This window comes from Alexandromys fortis, unplaced genomic scaffold (assembly GCF_014885135.2).
Source record: "Alexandromys fortis isolate MF-2015 unplaced genomic scaffold, M_Fortis_MF-2015_v1.1 scaffold_5, whole genome shotgun sequence".
NCBI lineage: Eukaryota > Metazoa > Chordata > Mammalia > Rodentia > Cricetidae > Alexandromys > Alexandromys fortis.
In genome coordinates, this window is record NW_026067924.1 from 5,762,080 (window position 1) to 5,784,686 (window position 22,607).

Below are 22,607 nucleotides of genomic sequence, written 5' to 3' on the forward strand. Positions count from 1 at the left end.
AGAGAGAGAGAGAGAGAGAGACAGAGAGAGAGACAGAGAGAGAGAGGTTTCAAAAACATAATGGAACTAGGATCCTCCTGTTCTTTGAAAGAAGCAAGCCATCCTATATATAGTCATGTACATGTAACACTCCTCTTCTCTCCTTATTTAAATATATAGATGTGACTGCAGATATAAATATAACCGGTGGTATAAACACACTTGTGGAGAAAGATAAAGATGTGTAATGGAGACAGAGACTAAGAACTCTCTGTGTCTTCAGAATAAAGTGGGTCAGGCTTGCAGACTGCCTACATTGTCCCACCTGCATTCTGGACAGTCAAGTCACTCTCTGAGGGGTTGACTGTGTACAGTAGGATTATACAAGCTGGGGTGCTGAATATACATATGCCACACACTGTAAGTACCAACAGAATGGAAATAGAAATGATTTCCAGTTCTCCAGAAAGTTCCTTCCTGCATTTTCCTGTTTACAGTCTTCCCCACTCACCACGATGATCAATTTTCTGGCTTCTGTCACCGTGGCTTCTTTTGCCCACTTAGCTGATGACTGTAGTCATGCCTTTCCTAGGACTACAGGAAATTTCTTCTTAAATTACTCAGGGCGTATTGGTAAAGAAAGCTTGGGGGATGGGGTTAGAAGACAGAAATGGGGGCCTGTTTTATCTGCTTCTTGCAGCATAGGCCAAGATCTTGTGCTATCAGTAGACAGCCTTACCCAAGATGCCTTCTTCTCATGGAAGAAGGAAAGCAAGCATCCTGTGGTCACCGTGGAGAGTGACATTTTATGCCATCTAGGTGTGGACTTAGAGGCCTTTCCCTGGTGTCTAGAGAGCATTCTTCTCTGAAATGACTGAGCAATTGGCATAGATCCTGCTAACATGAAGCTCCCTAAAATAACCAAACAATCCAAGTGGCCCCCGAGATGGGGCACTGGGCAGAAATGAGAGGTGAATCTTGATTCTTATGAACCATGGACTAGAATCATTTTTTAAGCTAGTGACTGTCGTGCAGCTTTCAATATGGCTGCTCTGCATGGTTACAAACTGGACTCAAGCAGCTGCCCTCAAACTATATATCACACATATAACTGCAGGTTCAACATGCAATAACTCCTCCAGATGAACAGTACAAATATTTCCATTTTATAAGTGAGAAAGCTGAAGTACAGAGAGGCTGTAAAACTTGTGTAAGATCGCATAGTCCAGAGGTAGAGCTAAGCCTCCGACCCCAGCAGACTGGCTACAGAAGCAGGAGGAGAACTGTCTCACCCACTTCTCAAAGTCTGGCTCTCTGTAGATGGTGCAGTCTGGCTCTCTGTAGATGGTGCAGGAACCACCCCCAAGACGAGGCTCACCCAAACCTGAAGCTGTGTAAGACCCACTGAGGCAAAGAATGCCATTCCCTCTGCATCTAGGAAGGTCTGTGTCATCGTATCTCTTGTTCTTTAACTGCAACCACTTATCATAGACCCCTTGTGACTGGTACTGTCTGCACAACCGGCCTTAAGAGGCAGGATGCAAATGAGGATGTATAGGCTAAGAGAATCAGAATTCTGTAGGTAGAAGAAGGTAGAATCTGAAACGAATGCTAAACAGAAAAATGGGCACATGGGATGCTCCAGGGGTGCTATCCTCCCATGAGAGAATGAATTCAGTAGCTCGGAGCCCAGGACTATAGTAGCAAGAGTTACTCTGGCTCTCCCACAGAGTTGAGCTTCCTTTGCTACACAGCGAAGGTATCTTTTGCTACTCTTAGGGGGGTGTTAACAGGGATTGTGCCCATACCCAGACCTCTGTCTTTCCCACCAGAGGCAGAGCTCTCATGCTCACCCCATTATGAAGCAATGGCTTGTCCCTGCCAAGCTCTCAGGAGAAGCCTTTCCGAGATGTGAAGTGCTCAGACCACAGCACAAAATAGAATTTAATTGCACCACTGATAATAAACTGTGTGCATGGAAAAAACTGATATCTTTGATCTTTTAGGTATTATTAATTAGAAGGGTTATTTATTTAGGTGTCTGCTAGGTTCTGGAAGCGTAACTGAACTCTCCAAGATGGATCAATGTTGTCTCATTCTACAAGTTAGTAGACCAGAGAAGAACTTGAACCAGGGTTGGTGGGGTTTAGTTTGACAGAAGCAGGAGTGTGCTAGTTCCGGAGGAAGCTCATTCAGAGCCAAGGCCATTGGCTGAGACTGAAGTGTAAGAGAAAAGGGAGTTCTGATTCTGTACAGTATGAAATCTGTCTGGAAAAACCATGGACGAGCATTTGTAATGAGCCTTTCTCTGTCCCACTAGCCAGCTCCCAAATAACGACACAAAGACTTCTTAATTATGAAAACTCAACCTTAGCTTAGGCTTGTTCCTAACTAGCTCTTGTCACTTAAATTAACTCATTTCTATTAATCTACATGCTACTACATGGCTTTTCCCTCTTCTCCTGCTTCCTCTGTGTCCAGCCGGTGATTCCTCCTTTCTCCTTCCCAGAGCTCTCTCTGTCTAGAAGTTCATTTGTACCTCCTGCCTTGCCATTGACCATTTAGCTTTTTATTAAACCAATCACACTGACATATCTTTACATAGTGTAATCAAATATATCACAACAGACATTATCATGCAAGTCTTAACCATTAACCCATTTTCTCCATACAATGTTTATGTAACCTTACCAAGTCACCAAGCCTTTCAAAGTCTGTTTTCCCACTACAGAGAGAAAGGCAATAGCAATTCTCATGTCATGGGGTCTTTGTGTTGACTGAGCAATGGTAGTCTGATATATGTATATCAGATATTGCAATTGATACCCGATATATGTCACTGGATCCTACTATAGTTGCTTCTTTTCATAAGTGACTGGCTCATGATCATACTTGACTAGGGAAGGTCAGAAGCCTCTATCCTCAGTCTTTTGTGGTATACTTAAGAGCTATATCGTTCTCACACTGGGAATTTTATAGGCAGCAGGAATGGTGACAGCTTCAACAGAAAGGTTTGTGTGTTACAAAGTGGGGAGATTGCAGCTTTAATGAATTATCAGCCAGAAAGAAGAATAGGCTATCTTTAATGAATGATTATCATTCAACCAGCAGAGATGGATAGAGAAACTATTTTAGATACTAGAGAAAGGCATGAGGAAGTGTGTCAGTGGAGGTAGAGACAGAAGAAGTATCCTTTTTAGGGTAGTGGTTGGGAGCCAGGTAAGACTATGGATACCTACCAAAAAAAGCATGTAGGGCCATTTTTAGTTGAGTCTAGAATGTATGGGCAAAACTTGGTCATTGACTCCATGGACAACAAGGCATTGGTAGAAATTCATGACCATGTCTGTAGCATGATCCTCTCTGCCTCCCCAGAGGTCTCCTATCTGCTTCTACAGAATCTTTGCCCCAAAGCGTTGACTTCTGGGACTCTCTTGTTTGACCTTAGGAATGGGTCACCTGGAAGCTAGAATCCAGCTGTTCTCTCCCACCTCCCTTTTCAGAGTGACTCTAGACATCCTGGGATGATAATGTTATGCCCATCAGAAGCTAACCTACCGGCCACCAAAGCACAAGGGCCAGTGACCAGGTCCTTAATCCCGATGAGCACATATCAGACTTAATTCATTCCCATGGCAATAGGGGCTGGGTTTGAGTTAAATTTGTTCTTGTTTGACTGTGCCCAGCATCCACCACTCGTGAGTCACGGTATGGGATCCTCATATGGAAAGCGGCAGGGGGAGATGCTCATTAAACTTTAATGAGCATACATCGCTTTTCCCGTGCTATCAAAATATTTTGATGAGAAAAGTATATTTTATTAAAAGCAGACTTGGAAGTTTTCTCTGCCTTTCCATGTGTTGATTGTCAAAAGCTGCTTTAAGTCAGGGCGGGGAGGTTCTCCAGCATTTTAATTGTTAACGAGCAGTTGCCTTTTGGAGAGGAGGGGCCCAGGGGCCACAGACAGAACCAAGCTGGTCTCCAGACTACGTACTGTGACCCACAGTGTGGGAACAGCAATCTGATGGGGTTCTCTGCTTCTCACCAATGAGGGCTGGTAGTTCTTATGCTCAAGATGGGCAGCAGCAGCTGTGGAGGAAAGCAAGCATACACGGTACCGGGCAAGCCTCCAGACCCATATTCCCGCCTAGAAGGCACGGAGCTAATAACATCTTCACAGCCACTATGGGCTGGTCATGATAGGTCACATAGGGAAATGCCACTGCTGATGCTATGAGTAAAATTCAGTGAAGGCCCCATCTCATCTAGCACTTACACCTACATGGCTGTGTCTATCCAGGCTGGGAAAGAGAGACAAGTCCATCCACTCACCAAGCCTGTTAGCCTGGTGGGAAGTTTCACCTCCTGTGAGAAGGGAACCCTTCCCTACCTGGCCTAGGTGTGCAATGGTTTAACCCCATGTCCAGATTTCATCTAGCCCTAGGTACTAGCAGATAGTAGCATGGTTTGTCCCAATAATGATTATGATACTGTGTTCCAACTGGAGCCTTTCATTGCACATCTATGATTTTCACTGAGGTTTCCAGGTCATCTTCTTAGAACCCCAACTCTGTGTGTCTCTGGAGTGAGGCAGGGAAGATGCTAAGGGGAGTTCTGGGTCCCTGTTCTCTCAGCATCCTGACTTATACTCCTGTGACTCAAAGGAAAAATTAACATTTGGGAAAACACTTGGGGATGCAGTCAGTATCCTGAACCACTTAACAGTTACTAGGTGAGGGTTAATAAAGCTTCCATTTGATCTATGGGAGCATAAATGTCCAAATTTTTCATCACTGCCAAGTAGAAAAACAAATGGCTCGTCCCTGAGCGCTATGCTAAAGGCTTGGGAACTGACCACTTTCCCTTCTCTGTGTGGCAAATAAATACTTCATGTATATCAACTAAAAAGCAGAAAGGGTGATTTTGGCTCACAGTTGCAGAGTATCAGTCTGCAATCAGTTGTTACTTAATGATGGTGACCGAGAAATATGATAGCCAGGAAGGTGTGAAAGAGAGAACGAGGCCCGAGCCCTAGCAGCTCCTTCAAGGACATAACCCTAATGGCATAACTTTCTTCCACAGCCCTAATTCTTAATGTCCCTACTGCTTCTCATGCTTGTAGCCTAAGATTCAAACCATGTTATCCTCCATGTTTATATATATATACTCTCTAGCCTCCTTGTTCTACATTGATTTTGGCCCAATCACCATGACACAGCCCTTCCCTTCAAGGGTAGATCTAAGGACAAAAAAACCCAGCATGGATGGATGCTTTGTCTTCTCTCTGAACTTCCTTCTCCCAAAGAATGCCTAATGGGGGAGGGGGCTTTCTGCTGTGGCTTTTTGTGCTCACCCCCTTCTGTTGCTTTGGGTCAGAGATAATCACAACTGTGCAGTGAGACAGCACAAACTGTGTCAACAAAGAGGGCACACTCTGGACTGTATGAGCCCCAAGGCGCTGATGGGGGCACCCCATCATCTCACCTTTCTGGACAAATGTGTAACAGTGTTCATGTGAGAAGCAAAGGGAAGCATCAGGCTATGGGAACTGAGATACCCAACATGTAGGTTGTCCTATGCATTTCCTGTTTGCTGTTGTCTAAATTTTCAAGAAGACAAACACACAGAGGAAAGCATCTGGAACCAGCAACCACATCTTCCTACCCTGTGATCCAACTAGATGTGGACTACTGGATCTCTCTTGAAAAAGTACATCCCCAGCTTCACCCTAAATAGAAAAATCCCATTATCATCCAATGCTGTATCTCAAGGCCTCAAGGCTACCTTGTCACATTTCACCCTGGTGCGGGAATCTAATTCTTTCCTCATAAAGTCAAAAAGAAAAAGGTGGGTGGTAGCTGTGTTTTCAAATATAGTTCAGGGTCAACTTAGAACCATTGCCCTCAGAGGATGGTTTAGCGATAACATGAAAAGCTAACGCAGCAAATGATTCTTCGGTGGGATGCTATTTTTATCTCATCTGTCAGAGATCACAGCGTGGGTGGCATTTCAAGGAGAATGTTTTAAGTCAGAAAGACCTAGATTTATTTCCGGGTGGGTTCTTCCAATTTACTAGCTCGAGTTATCTTTTAAGTTTTGCTTTCATGTGAAGAGAATAAAGGTGGTGATTACAATGTGTATCTCCAAGTCTGTAGAGCTGCAAGGTTTCAAAGGACAAAGTAAGGGAAATGATGGGCAGGGTCCCTGTATTGCTAAGTAAATACCACTGAAAACTGCCTGCTTATTGTTAGTGTTATTAAACAGACCTAGGACGGGATATGGTTAGGCAATGCTCTAGTACCAACTGCATTTGTGACTCATTCTCCTCCTTACTGTGTGAACTCAGCCAAGTAATGCAACTTCTCTGTGCCTCCATTTCCTCTCTGTAAACTCTCAGCATCTACCTGGCAGCCTTCTATGGATTAAATGACTTGCTACAAGTTTCCACAGTGACAGGTATTTCAGATCCACACTGTCAACACGGTGTGTGTTAGCCCCACAAATGTGACAGATACCATTGTTGTATGAGGCCACTTGTTCATTCCTGGCTGCTTAAACCTAAAATAACCATACAGAAACAATATCGTTTACAACACTGCTTGGCCTATTAGCTTATGCATATTTCAAGTTCACTCTTAAATCTTAAATTAACCCATTTCTAGTATCTTATATATTTTACCACGATGCTCATGACCTACCTATCAGCAAGGTTCCGGCTGGCAGCTTGTGTTTTTCTCCTCTGGAGGCTCCATGGCATTTCCAATTTTTGTTTTTAAAAAATGCTAAGTGGGCATGGCTAGGGCCAACAGGGCCCTGCCTGCTTGCTCTGCCCAGTCCAGCATGGTAGAGGCAAGTTCACTGCCTCTGCAAGCTGCGCACACTGCTTGCAGTTTCAAGTATGCAGCAGGTCTATGTTGAGCCATTAAGCAGTTTGTAACATGCTGCTCACAGACCCCATTTAAATGCTCAGCCTCCTGAAAGAGCCAGAGTTCATGCTGGCAGCACGGACCTCTCTTAAGAGAGCTATGGCACGCTACCAGCTGAAAAAAATATGGCTAAACTTTGTTTTTTGTGTGTGTGTGTCTAGAGTTCCTTTCCAAGCCCTTTCAGGTTTTTTTAATATTTATTATTTATTAATTATGTATACAATATTTTATCTGCGTGTATGCCTGCAGGCCAGAAGAGGGCACCAGATCTCATTACAGAGGTTGTGAGCCACCATGTGGTTGCTGGGAATTGAACTCAGGACCTTTGGAAGAGCAGGCAATGCTCTTAACCACTGATCCATCTCTCCAGCCCGCCCTTTCAGGTCTTATGTGGATTTAGCTAGCACACACTGGAGTGCCAATTTGTTATAAGAGGCTGCTTGTTCGTTCCCAGCTGCTTAGACCCCAAATAATCATACAGAAACTACATTATTTACCACACTGCTTGGCCTATTAGTTTATGCATATTTCAAGCTCACTCTTATATCTTAAATTAATCCATTTCTACTATTTTATAGTTTACCATGAGGCTGTGGCTTACCCGCAAGGTTCTGCCAGCACCTGTCTCAGATGGGACTACACAGCTTCTCCCTGACTCTGCCTTCTTTCTCCCAGCATTCAGACTAGTTTTCCCTGCCTAGCTCTGTTCTACCCTGCTATAGGCTCAAAGCAGTTTCCTTTATCCATTAACCAATAAAAGCAACACATATACAAAAGGACTTCCCATATCAATACCACCAAAGTCTGAATTTTTCAAATTTCACTTTATTTTAATTCATTTAAGTCTAACATAGCCACCTGGGCTAGTGACTACGACCTTGGTCAGCACAGACTTTTACATGACTTGACCTTGGCAAAACGGTTGGCATCCTTTAGTAAATGACAGCCTGTGTGTTAGCAGAGAGCAGTACCAGCTCTGGAGCTGGTGAACAGTTTACAAACAAGCAACTGCTTATTTCCAGCAGTGACCATGGGGTGAGGAGGAGGGAGGAAATTCAATTTCCAATGGTATGTGGACGACATGATCGAAAGCACTTCAAATAAAGACTGTTAGGTGAATCTAATAAATTGTGTGAATCAAACTGCCAACGTACGTCATTTTCACTCTTTCTCAAACTTTTCTTTTATTTCAATTTCCTGTGTGTGTGTGTGTGAGAGAGAGAGAGAGAGAGAGAGAGAGAGAGAGAGAGAGAGAAGAGGAGAAAGGATGACTTTCCCTTTTGCCAAAGAATCTGAGTGGCTACTCATTATCATGTACATGCATAAAGGGCAGAACTCAGCGCATCAGTATTGATGAGTACAATCACCTTGGAAAAATATTGTATTATAGGTTTATTTTTTTTAAATGGATAGCTTAAATAAAATAGTTATATTAGTTATTTTTCTGTTGTTGTGATAAAATACCATAACCAAGACAATCTACAGATTGACAAGTTTCTTTGAGTTTACTTGTCCAGAGGAATAAGAGTCCATCATGACAGGGAAAGAAGGCAACAGTCAGGCATGGCAGTGGGAGCAGGAAGCTGAGAGATCATGTGCACAACCACAAGAAGGAAGAAGGGGGAAAACTGGAAATGGGTGAGGCTGTGAGACCCCAAAGCCCAACCCTAATGATGTACTTTGTCCATCAAACTGCACCTCCTGAACATTCCCAACATCACTGCAAACTGGAGGCTGAGAATTCCAATGTCTGGGCCTGTGGGAAACATTTCTCATTTAAACTGCAAGGCAGTGAAAACACCAGAGTCATGAGATGTGTGTAAAAACATGAGGCATCTCTAAGGACAGCATGTCCTGAGCTCTTTTTCTCTGGTCTCTGTCTTAAGCATGTCTCTCTAAACACAATACCATGAATGCTGTTCCTTGACCCAAGATCCTATAGATTTCTCTAAGGCCTGCTTTTATTTGAGGACTCATGAAAACAAAGAAAGGAATGAATGAATGAATGAACTTAGGGAGGGAGGGAAAGGAGGACAAGAAAAAAGGAAGGAAGGAAGGAAGGAAGGAAGGAAGGAAGGAAGGAAGGAAGGAAGGAAGGAAGGAAGGAAGGAAGGCAAAAGGACAGACAGACAACAATATTGGCATTGAAATGTTTTCACAGCATAAAAAAGTAAACTGTTCAGAACACAGGAAGAATTCAACACAAACTCTCTCCCCCACACACACATAGTCATTGCTTTCTGCTCCACAGATACTATAACATCTCTTAAGTCAGTAAATGCCAAGAAAACGTTCTATTCTCTTCTTAGAAAATGGAAAGAAAAAGGGCCTCTCAAAATCTCCAAGCAGGACTGTTGAATATTGGATAGTTAAGTATTATGTTTAGTTTGGTTTGAGTTTGTATGACTCAACATCCTCTCAAGAGTCAGGGACAGGAAGCTGAATTCTGGAGGGAAGAGACAAACATAAGAGAATAGATACCAAGCTGTTGTTAATTACAAAAGAAATACACAACAGCCTGTGCAGAGCTCTCCTTAATCAACCACCTCTCTCTAGCCTCCTCCTAGTGACAGTATTGATATACTCAACGCAGACACTAATTGCAGAGATAATACCTGGAAACAAACTTATTGAGTGTGACACAAGAAATTAGCCAAGAAGATTATGTATTGTGATCATATTCAGATCTGATGCCCGTCTACAAAGGAAAAAAAACACCAGGTAGCCTTTCAAATACATGTTGGGCATACCTAATCCAAAACTCTAAAAGTCAAAAATGTTTGAGCTCCAGCTCACCATGCAAAATGTTCCAGAGTTGGAATATTTCACATTTTTGGATATTTTTTTAAGTTAGGAACAGTCAATTAATAAAGTATATATAGAAATAAAGTAAAAATGCCTATGCCTCTGAAATCTAATATTCTAGTCCTCAACATTTAAGAAAAATATTCGCTATCATAGTCCGCCATGACCTGGGAGGGTGTGTTTTTCCACAACACAAAAATCATCATGGGAGTTAGCCCAATAGCATAGAAAGGGTTATTAATCTGCGGTTCATAGGCCCTAGAAAATAATAGATAACCTTCCTGGTTCAGAGTGAATTCATATGATACAAATGCATTCATGTAGTACTGGATATATCTGTGTGGAGAAAGTGTTAACAGCAACAGGCAGTTTTGTGTCTTTTTAAATATTACCATTATGATTAATTGTTCTCACAATGTCACAGAGGTATATAACAAGTTCTGAGCGCTCTCACACCAACTCTCTCCTTCTCCCTTTACTCCAGTCAATCCTCCTCCTCCCTGAAAGTCCCTTCCCCACATTCATGGCTTTTTACTTTCTTTTTCGGCTCATTGTTTTGAAGCAGATTCCTCTGTGTGACCATAGATTTGGAACTATGTATTGGAGGCTGTTGGGCTCGCCTTTGGGTACACCCTAGTAGACAATGGCTGCTCCTCCCCTCAAATCCATCACTTGACAATAGTTTAACAAGGATGAATAGTGCTACATAAATCCCTCCTAGATCTATGATTGACTGTTGATGGACCCAATTGGTATCAGTCTGGAAATTTTAAGTTTATTTCTTAAGAGGCTTCTGCTCATCCTTGTGATGACCATGGCAGATGTACCAACACACTTCCCCCAGAAAGAATTAGAGTCATCACAGCAAACTTATGTAATTTAGTTAAAACTTCTATTTTTATAATTCCACTGTGTTTTGAAGTTATTTTAATGAGAAACACTAGAATATTAAACTGAGGATGCCATATGAGACACTCAAATTGGACCACGTCAAAACACCTGGGAAGAAAGTGACAGGTTCAGTCTTTCATCAATTAGTAGCAATGACTTTCAAGGCGGGGGGGGGGGGGAGAACAGACTTTGTTTCCCAAGGGATAACTGGCAATTTCTAGATATCTGTAGTTGTCATGATTTGTGGGGTGCTGTTAGCTATTGGCATCTAGTGGGCAGAAGTCAGAGATGCTGTTAAATACCTCTATGACGCAAGACAATTTCCACAGCTGAGATGCATCTAGTTTAAAATCTCACTGTTGCTGAGGTTGGGAAACCCTGGTCTTGAGCTGACTATTGACTTTGCTACAGCCTTCAGACCAGGCTAATCCAATCCCTTCACACTGTACCACTCCAGAAGCTACAAAAGTAACTTCTGGCTCATGGGCCCATTCTTTCATCAGTTAGCCTACCTCCTTCTCATTGAGCCTTATTATTTTCAGTTTTGTCAGTTTGGCTTCAAATTCAGTTCTCTCTACGCTCTTCTTTTTTTGCCACTTTTTTTTATTATTGACTTTTATTGAGCTCTACATTTTTCTCTGCTCCCCTCCTTGCCTCACCCTTCCCACTCAACCCTCCCCCAAGGTCCCCATGTTCCCAATTTACTCAGGAGATCTTGCCTTTTTCTACTTCCCATGTAGATTAGATCTTTGTAAGTCTCTCTTAGTGTCCTCATTGTTGCCTAAGTTCTCTGGGATTGTGGTTCATAGACTGGTTTTCTTTGCTTTATGTTTAAAAACCACCTATATCTTGAATTTTTTCAGGAAAAAGGATGGAGCTAGAAAACATTATTCTGAGTTAGGTAACCCAGACACAGAAGGACGGTTATCACATGTACTCACTCGACACCCTTCTTAAAAGTTCCCTTACTCCTTGAGAGCCCGTGAACATGAGAGCAAAATAGCTTAGCTTTGTTGTTTGGTTACCACTGGGTTATGGTACTTCCAACATCTCTGACCATTGTGTCCTTCTAAGTGGACTCTTTCTCATATTAAGACTTGAATTTGAATCCTACCCTGGTCAGTAGCTTCAAATTTTTGTGTAAATTTATTTCATAGAAAATAAAACGCCAACACAAATGACCCTGCCTCAGAAAACCTTGTCCCCCTTAAGGGATGACTATGATGTGAACATCTAGTTCCTGTGTGCCTTGGAGCTAAAAGTGATGTAGCCCTGGTGTGAGAATTCTCAGGAACAATGCTTTTCAGTGGAGTTTAGTAATGTGCCAGAGTGTTCAAAACAAACAAATTACACTACCATTTGGAATTCTAGCTTCATGATCTGGAGTGGGCTGAGACTTCTGTAGTTGTAAGTCCCCACTGCTTAAAGTAACAACCTCTTTCCAGCACACAGGCCTTATCTTTAGATAAGCCTACTGATGTCTCCGTCGTTATTAGACTGCCCTACACAGAGTGCCCCTAAATCCATCTCTCCACCTAGGAAGTGGGGGCATGAAATAAACATGATGAATTGGTTGAAAGTTTTATTTTTTGATAGAATTTTTTAAATCCCATGAACATAAATTTAGTCACAAACCAAAAAAGCAAAACCATAAGATTTTATTCTTAGTTATAAAGTCAGTAAGCAAGGGTCCTCTTCTCCAGGCAATGTTCTTCCTCTTAATCTCCATTCATATGAAAGTCTCATATCTGTGTGTGTCTTCATATATTATGCACTGGCTAAAGACACAAATGTAGTAATGTCAGGCTGATACATAGAAAACTCAATGAACCAGTAAGTGCCACTTTAAAACTATTCTTACTAAATATTTGCAGGGCACAGGATAGGTACTGGAGTCAAAAGCAGCACTGATGTTTTAAGAAGCTTGAGCTTGAATTTCAGGACAACTTGAAAGCTGATTTTTGGTACATCATCTTCTTCCATCCCTTTCTTACTTGGTAAAATCATCATCATCATTATCATTTTGTTCTCAAGTGACTTTGATTTTATACAGATTCATTTAGCAATCCAATCTCTAAACAGACAATGAAATTCCACTGCTGCTTGATCATTTTCCAATACATTGATTCTATATTGAGAAAGCCTTCTCAGCATGTGGCACTTACTAAATATAACAGAAAGGATAATAATATCAATTATATATATAATAGACTTTATATAGATAAAGAAGTATATTATATATTATAAATATAAAGAAGTCTATTATATACTTATATATATAAAGAATATTATATGGGGCTGGAGAGATGGCTCAGAGGTTAAGAGCATTGCCTGCTCTACCAAAGGTCCTGAGTTCAATTCACAGCAACCACATGGTGGCTCACAACCATCTGTAATGGGGTCTGGTGCCCTCTTCTGGCCAGCAGGCATACACACAGACAGAACATTGTATACATAATAAAATAAATATTAAAAAAAAAGAATATTATATACAATAGACTTTACATATATATATATATAAGACTTAAATTTGTATACATACAAATATAAGGGGACGGAAAAATGTAAGAGCTGGATGAAGAAGGGCTATGAAATCCTGACTTCTTGGCTTCCATATATTGTATGTATGCAAATATAAGTCTTCTTTTAGAGACGACAAAACTGAATCTACTCACAGTTTTCAAAAAAAGAATAAATGTCCAATAGCCACATAAAAAATTAATAGATTTAACAATCAAGGAAATTAAAATCAAAACTGTATTGATTATAAATATTTAGAAGAGAGTTTAGTACCATTCCACTTGAGCATAACAACTGTATTAAGGCCACTCATAGGGGCCTAAGATACCTTCTCAGCCATGTGTGTTTTGATTGGGTTTATAGAACCAGGTATGAGTCCCCTTTTGTGGAGGGGTTGGGCCTCAGATCCAGGCAGAGGGTAGTTGATTACGCAACAGCTGGGCACCACCATTGCACCACCAAATGTAGATCACAGGGCTCGCCTCTAAGTAAGACCTTGATGCCTTTTCTACCCCCCAGTTCCCCATATAGCAGAAATTCTATCTCAGCTTTAACCAGAGAATCCTTTATTTATTTATTTATTTATTTATTTATTTATTTATTTATTTTGGTTAACAGTAGTGATCACAAAGATGCAGGGGTGTTCACGGTGCCGAGAACAAGTTACAGTTAGGTATTCATCTACAAATATACGTTGTAAATGTATCGATCTTACAAAGCTCAGGGATGAATAAAGAAGGTTCGAAATGAAGAAGGGCTATGAAATCCTGACCTCTTGGCACACATAGTTTAGCCAATACAGTCGCAACTTTATAGCATTCACGGAGCTATCAACAATCAGTCATGGGTCAGAGAGGTGCACTCTGTACTCTACTTCTTGTCAGCTATTGGCAGTGGATTCTATGGGAGGGAATGTCATTGTCTTCAGTGTGTACCCAAGTGATTATCATTACCAGGCTCCATAGTTAGTGTCATATATCTGTCACACAGGTGTGCTGTTTAACTCTGAAGAGGTGAGAGAGAGAGAGAGAGAGAGAGAGAGAGAGAGAGAGAGAGACCACCACAAAAAGTTATGAATGCGGGAAGAGGACTTAACAGGGAAGAGGGCTCATAGTAAGAGTAAATGAAAAATTAAATGGGGAGTTACAGTAAACAGAGTACATGTTATACATGTATAAAACTGTCAAGGAACAAACTCAATAACCGTTTTAATTTTTAAACTACATTAAGAACCCGTCTTACCCTAGTTAGAGTAGCTATCATCAAAGAAACAAGGTTGAGAATACAGAGGAAAAGGAACCCTTATACACCATCAACAGATGCAGCCACTGCCCAAATCAATTCGGAGGCTAAAGAGGTGCCATCACCAGAGGAACGTTGTGGAATCAGCCGTTGAGATACCCATCTACAGATGAGCAGATAAAGAAGATAAGGTGTACGTACACAGCCCGACAGTTCTGTTCTATCAGAAAGAGGATGGCATTTGTGGGGAAACGGATGGAGATGGGGATCCATATGTTAGTCCAGACTCAGAAAGGCATATACTGCATATGTTCATTCATATGAAGAGTCTAGATTTGTTTAAGCATGAAATTGAAAAGAAACTACTTGGCAAGAAGAAGAAGACCAGCAGGCAACGGAGAGGAGGCAAAAGAGGTATTGGAAGGCGTGAACAAAGGACATTATATGTATATACAAATATGGCAAAGCCTGTTATTTTAAATAATTAATAAAGCTTGTAAAATGCAAAATAAATAAATAAATTTGAATGTTTGAGTGAATCATCCAAGACCACAACCTGAGTAAATATCATCACTAACATCAGGCCCTGGTTGTCACAGAAGATGCTCTGCCAAATTCACATGGTTTGGAGGATTGTTCTGGGTCAACTTTGCACAAATAGCCTCACATTCTCTGGATTTCTCCCCTCCTCGACTCAGATGTGGGTGCAGATGAAGTCCCCTGTGCCTACTTTAGCACAGATGTTTCTCTCCTTCAAGCTAGACAAGGACTCTCTTGAGGGGTCTTTCTAACACATCTACAAGAAAGCGCAAGTCTTTGCAGTGTTTCCTGTCTCTTGACCTCAAGAATCCCTCATGACCCGCCCAGAAAATTTGAGTTCTTTCCAGTAGCAGGGTTCACTTGAAACTGCCCTCGTTTTGGAAATCTGTTGCTCTTGCCTCCTGCTAACAGAGAGCCGCCAAAGGCCCCAGCTATTAACCTCAGCTCTAATGAGAGGGAGTTTCATAATGAGGAAAGGAGTGTGATTGTAATTAGTAAGGTCCCATCTTTTCCTCAATAGGTATTGCCCAGTCAAAGCAATAGTCTCTCCTTCTCTCTCTGGTGAGTTGTTGAGGAGTAAGCACACTGCAAAACTTCAGGAGAGAGAGAGAGAGAGAGAGAGAGAGAGAGAGAGAGAGAGAGAGAGAGAAAGAGAGAGAGAGAGAGAGAGAGAGAGAATACCTAAGGAGACCGCAGAAATGCTGTACTGCTGCTGACAAGCTGTATTGTCCTCTAATTTGTTTCACAGGTCCGAGGCGCAGTTATGGTTGGCTCTGATATGGTTGTGACTGTTGAGTTCACTAATCCTTTAAAAGAAACACTGCAAAATGTCTGGATTCACTTGGATGGTCCTGGAGTGACACTACCCAAGAGAAAGATGTTCCGGTAAGTACCAGGACAAGGAGGGAAGCAGTGGAAAGCTGTCTGTCTGTCTGTCTGTCTGTCTGTCTGTCTATCCATCTATCTATCCATCTATCTATCTATCTATCTATCTATCTATCTATCTATCTATCATCTATCTATCTATCATCTATCTATCTTTCTATCTGTCTGTCTATCTATCTAATTGCTCTGTCTCTTATATCTAATCCCAGTGAAAACACCTGACAAGTTACTCCTTACGGACTATTTCTGTGGGGTATGGTGGAAGCAGGATTATACACTTCCATTAAATCTTTTATACCACCTTGCAGAGGTAGATGCAGGAATATAAAACTTTAGTGATAGACTAATTTGCTCCCATGATATATTAAAAAAAAATTGAGAATAGAGTCAAGATTCCGAACTAAAGTGGCTCACCCCAGAATCAGTTCAGATTATCTTGCCACACTACCTCTTCAGGAATCAATCGGTGTTATTAAATCTCTTCAGTGTGTCAGATATGATGATGAAAGATGTCCCTTTTCATAGGTCTTGTCTTTCCAACTCCATCCTCCAGATTTTGCCAACAGTCACTCCCTAGACCTGTTGGCCTCCATTGTTGATCTTTTAGTTCAACCTGAAGAGTTCTAGACTTGGTTCCATCTTTGAGACAAAGACTAGTTCAGCCTATGTAGTAATGGGAATAGAATTCTGCCTCTTCTATGCCCAGCACCACCAGGCTGCACCCAGCAGTTCTCTCTGCCACCTCTATTAACAGGTCGATGCTCACACAGCAGTTCATGCCATGATCAGGTAACTCAAACTGCAGAAACAGCACGCAGTTCTGTTTGCCATCTTACCAGTGATCCTAATTTCTTCACTGGCACAACATAAAGCTTATTTTTTCTTCATCTAGTGCCTTTAAGATATTTACAAAGAGCTTTCTCTTATTCCTTGAGTCTTCCCTACAGGGACCAAATACCTGTCCTTATTGCATCTTTCCCACCTCTAATGTGATGCTAGCTCCCTCCCTCTCTTGCACTCCAATTTGTCAGTGTTCCTCTTAAAGTGTGACATCCAGAATAGATCCCAATCTTTGAGGTTTATTACTTTCATTTCTACCACAAATAAGTCCCTGTCAACATCAATCAATCTAGCACATTTCTTGGGGGTGACCTTCTAAGGCACAGAAAAGGGGGTAGACTCTGGAGACTGCCTTATGAACCCTATATGCTGGGAATTTTCCCAATGCCCTTGGTAGAAGTCATCCCTCTCTGTAAGTTGTAGTACAAACACTAGGCCTCACTCAGCCTTACTGGAGCACCTTTATAGCTCTTAAAATGCTCCCCACATTTCTTCTCAGCTACAGGGCTTACAATGTCTGCATCCTGTCATCTCAGAGTAACCTTATTGTGAAGACAATATACAATAGAGAAAATGATTTGAGTGCTTTTTTTTTAAAAAAAAAAATGCAAACACAAACCATAACAACCTCCCTGCGCTAATAAGAAAGTTGCGCGGGAAAGAGAATCAAATTAGAAATCAACGCCAGCTAGAGGAAGAGGTCAATAGCAATAGCCCTGCTTCCATCCGAAATGAGGGTCTCCCTACCAGTTCTCACACCTTCCCATTCTAATTAGATGCAGGAATTGCTCAGGCAAAGTGAAACACGTTCTCTTTGCTGAACGGCCGCCTGCTGTATCCAATTTTTCCTTCTTAGTAACACAAGCTTTCTCTGGGGTGCCAGAAAGTCCTGCTATACCTGCACTTTGACTGTCCTGGGAATTCTATCTTGATGAAGGCAAACACATGTGCTATGATTTGTATAAGTGACTCCTAATGTTCCACAAGAAAGTCTTAGAGGTGGGAGATAGATAGATAGATAGATAGATAGATAGATAGATAGATAGATAGATAGATAGATTAGATAGATAGAATACTGTTATGATACATGTTCCCACCGTGGACATGTCACTTTCACTTGAGACTCAAAGTCTTGGAGCTACACAGCATAGGACTTGAACCTTCTGAGCTACAAGCAGGTTTTGAACTTGATGAACAGCTTATGTCAGGCACTTCATCATAGTGTTTGGAATCTAATACAGCATGCATAGGGATGCTGTGTCCCATAAAAAAATTGAATCTACACAGTACCTACCATACAGGAGACATAGAGGTCAAAACTCACACAAAGTCTAGGAATGTTTTGTTAATGTCTGGTAGTTGGATAAATCAAGGAAAGAAAGCATGACGCCAGTCCTCATAAGAAAGACATCCTCCCTATACCTTGGCTCAAAGTATGCTGAAGCACATACAATTAATGCCTAAGTATATGACAGATGGACCCAGGGACAGGCACTAGGACTTCTGTGTTCATCAGCTGAGGATGCTACCACAGACATCTAGTGATTGGGAAGTTATACAACAGACCTTTATTACTCAGACTTCTGAAGCCAGGGTAGTCCAAGGTCAAGAGCCAGCTAATTGGGTGCTGATTCACGACTCTTCTTAATTGGCACATAGTCATCTTCTCACCAGGTTTTCTCATGGTAGAGTGAGAAGGTAGGTAGGAACTCTGTACCTCTCTTCCAAATGTTCAAATATTATCCCAAAGGCCCTATTATCACAACCTTTTCCAAATAATTTACAAAAGCTATAAAGGTATTTTGAGAAAAACAAAATATTCAATCCATAGTCATCCTCAATCTCTTATGGAAACTCAGACCTAGAGTATTAATCTCTCCAAGCAAGGAAAGCTGTCTTCTTCAGAGTCAGAAACGGGGTCATGAAGGGGGTGGAAGTATGGCAGCAAAAGAATTTGTTCTCAGGACTTAACTTGAAAACTTTTGCTGTTTCCTTCTGCCTTAGGCACACACATTTTCAACTATGACCAGAGACATCCAGCACCTACTTCCACAGGGCCAGATAACTAGAAGCATCCTATTGTGCTTGATGAGACTCCTAGATCTAACCCAGGAGTACCACATTCACATAACTACTTGAACACCCAGTACAATTTCATAAGCCCTTTCCAAGGTATGGGGCTCTTGGATCTTCGATCTTAAATAGTCACCTTCATTCATTCCCCCAGAGAGTCATATCTAGTACAGAGAAGTTCTCACGCCTGAAGTAGGGGACCTAGAGCAGGAACTAGTAAGCAGGGAGTCAGAACCGTCTCCACTCAGAGTACACATTATTCTGGCATGGTTTATCTTCCAGCACCTGGCTCTCAGCCCAGCAGCCTCTCGCCTGCCTCAGCTGCTCAGAGGTCTGCTTCCAGTGACCCTTAGTTTTTACCTTTCTGTATTTGATACTTCCAGAATATTAGGTACTATGTCTTCTGGATTCATTTTTGTCTTTAAATGCATGACCAAGTTCAATGAATTAATTCAAGAGAAAAAAAATCCCCAACTTAGTGATATGACTTTATCCTTAAGTTCTCAGAAGCTAAAAGCTAGACGGGGGAGGAACCACAGGTGCTTGCATCTCATTGTGATGATAACCACGTTTGCCTGTGTGAGTTTAGGATGATGAATGGCCAGGACGTCCTGATGGCTCAGCACATCCTGCAGCATCGTTCTTCACACCATTTGTACCCAGGAAGTAGGTTTGCTCCGACATTATTCCACTGACTGAAACGAACAACCATTTTTCTTCTTTCCGCTTGACATTCATCTACGAGCGGAATGCCCACAACTGAATTTTCATATTGAGTATCTTCATCTGTACACCTATTATACAGATGGTTTGGGATAAGAAGAGCAAAAGAAGAAGCCAGGCTGAAGATTTTGTTTCTGTGGGAGGGAATTTCCTGCATTGCACCAGTCCAGGGTAGAGCCTGAAGCGCGGTAACTTTTTTACAACGCAGGAGATTGACTGATGATATGGGAAACCCCTGGGGAGAGGATGAGTGGATCCAGGAAGCCACACCAGAACCGTTTTGAAAGAAACATCATAAACCCACATTCATATTGAATTATCCACTGTACATTACGGACCAAGCCCCGTGTGTCTACGTGCAGGAACTGCCCAAGACAAACAGGGCTGCGGGAGAGCAAGCAGCAACCGCAAAGATGGAGGTGATATTAATAATAATAACAGTGGTACACTTCTAGCATTTCTTGCCATAATTTTCAGGGCAGAACAACTGTTAGCTTCCTGTACCTACTTCTTGCCCTATTCAGTACTTAACACTCAGCACCTTTTGTAAGGGAGCAAAAGTGACGTCAGTGCTTTTCAAACTGTGTATCATGAAGTCAGTTTGAAAACAATACTTAGATGGAGATTACACATTTCACATAATTGAGCACTGATGTGAACAGTGAGTGACATTCTTGACTGCTTCAGCCAGTCTGAGATGAGCCCCTGGGATTGTGACACCATTTCAACACCTAGGGCAAAAATCAAATTATGCAAGAACATTTTTCTCTAGCCAGGCATGGTGGTGAATGCCTACAATCCCAGCACTCAGGAGGCAGAGGCAGATGGATCTCTGTGAGTTTGAGGCCAGCTTAGTTTACAGAGCTAATTCCAAGACAACCAGGGCCAAAAAACAACAACAAAAAACCCCAAACAAACAAACAAAAAAAAAAAACTTGTCTCAAAAAACCTAAAAGTGTGGGGGAGAAGAACACCTCTCTCACGGAATAGGTGGGTAGGATTACAGCTCAGAACCGTGCCCTCCTAATTCCCTTTCCCTCTCATCTCTCCCATCCCTACATTTCCTTAACCTAGATAAGAGCCCTTTAAGAAGTGAGGCGCCCTGCTCTTTCCTATGGTCAGGTATGCATTCATCTGTGCACAGTCACGCTCATAAGGTGCTGACTCAAGCGGCCCTTCAGGCTCACACAGCTGGGGAAGAGAGCTTGGCACAGAATTCAGCCAACTCACTAAGGTCATCAAAACTGCTGTGGTCCCAGTTAGCCGACCAACTCATCTATAGTGACTGGTCCACCAGCCACGTGGTGTTGTCGCCTTCACTTCCTGCTTAGCCCTAAGTCAGATGAAGGCCCAAGGAATGCCCTTGCCTCCATGTCACCATACCATGGACCATCTGGTAGAAATTCCATCACACTGTGAATTTATCTGGTAAAGATTAGAGACAGAAGAGCAAGTGAGTGAGCCACTCTTTGGTCATAACCAAGTAAAAGATCTGATGCAGCTCAAATGTCCGCTGATGTTTGCTGAGTCTTACACGCTATGCCCAGTGATGCTTGCTAAGATGTAAGCTCTTTGCTAAGATTATCTCATGTAAATCTCACAACAGTTCTGCGTGGATAAGTACTATGTGAGTCCCACTTCACAGACAAGACAGAAGTTGAACAGTTCCCCAAGGTACACCACAATCAAACGCAAGAGACAGGACTTAAGAGTCCCAACCCCAAGGCTCAAGGAGCTTGTGATCACGAAGCAGTTTTGTATCATCTAAACACTAGGCTCTGAAGATTGCTTAGACAGTACGATCTGAGTTTTTAACTGGTTAAATTAATTTCAATTTTCTCTTCTTTCTGAAGCTCCAACTGACAGGCAGTCATAACCATGAAATAAACCTGCCACACAATAATGTTTATTTGGGAACCCTGCTATGAACAAAATGGTTTTCCTTCATATTCTTAGATAATCAAAACTTCCATTTTTCATAATATCTAAGCACCTAAAATGACTAAAACTTTACAGCACCTTTGGGGCTCCAAACCCACAGGACAACACTGGCACACCAGTATCCATTTGGAACAAGTCTGCCCTGGGCAGCCTGCGCTGTGCCTCTCACAGGTGGAAGCGAGCAATTCTTCTGCGCTGGTATTCTGACAGTTACCGATTGTGCTTCCAGATATTCGGGTTTCTGTGAAATTCAGCCTAACCCACAAGTGAGAATCTAGAAGGAATCTACCACTGTCTCCAACTCCTGTTCTTCTCTCTCTCTCTCTCTCTCTCTCTCTCTTTTTTTTTTTTTTTTTTTTTTTTTTTTTTTTTTTTNATCGAGACAGGGTTTCTCCGTAGCTTTTGGTTCCTGTCCTGGAACTAGCTCTTGTAGACCAGGCTGGCCTCGAACTCACAGAGACCCGCCTGCCTCTGCCTCCCGAGTGCTGGGATTAAAGGCCTGCTCCACCACCACCCGGCTTCCTGTTCTTCTCTTATCAAGGTCATTAGGTTCTGTGATCCTGGTGATTCTTCAGGTCCTTTAGGGCCTGCTTTCTCACCTATAGAATAGGATATTGGATTAAGTCATTTCTGACATGCTGTTCCTCCATAAGCAGATGAATAGAATAAACCTGTGTATGTGTGTGTGCATGCATGCATGCATTTACATATGCATATTCCCAAATGTGTGTTTACATGCATTTGACTGTGAAGACCTGAGGTTGACATCAAGCATCTGCCTCAGTGACTCTCCATCTTCTATATTGAAGCAAGGTCTCTCACTGAACCCAGAGCTCACTCTTCTGGCTAGTCAGGGCAGCCAGCCTATTCTAGAGGCTCTGTCTCAGTCTCCTGTGTGCTGGTATTGATACACTCACAGTTGTTAGCTATTGAGTTAGTCTGTTTGTCTGTCTTTTGTTTGTTTGTTCTGAAATGGGTTCTGAGGATCCAATCCTGGTCTTTGAGCTTTCAGGGCAGCCACTTTACTCGCTTGGCCATCAGCCAAGCCCTCTGTTGTCCAGGCTCCCTCCCACTCTCCCTGAAAAAGACTGTCCTGGTTTCCAGGCAACCCAATATTTGTCATTTCCAAAGGTCAGAAAGCCCAAGTCAGGAATCCTCCTTGCATAACTCTTGCAGGAAGCTTTTCATACTGAACCAATCGAAGTCAAACACCTTCTTAGAGAAATAAAACCTGAGAAAAAG

The 22,607-nt window shown here is 42.1% G+C and overlaps 1 protein-coding gene across 5 annotated transcripts in view; it reads left to right on the forward strand.

The window, feature by feature from the left end:
* The window catches only part of F13a1 (coagulation factor XIII A chain), a 406,032-nt gene that overhangs the window by 380,745 nt on the left and 2,680 nt on the right, over positions 1 to 22,607 (forward strand). For all 5 annotated transcript variants that reach the window (XM_050142342.1, XM_050142345.1, XM_050142343.1 and 2 more), the window contains one exon: positions 15,652 to 15,788. In XM_050142342.1, coding sequence (XP_049998299.1) covers positions 15,652 to 15,788 — 137 coding nt within the window. The remainder of the gene's footprint in view (positions 1 to 15,651; positions 15,789 to 22,607) is intronic.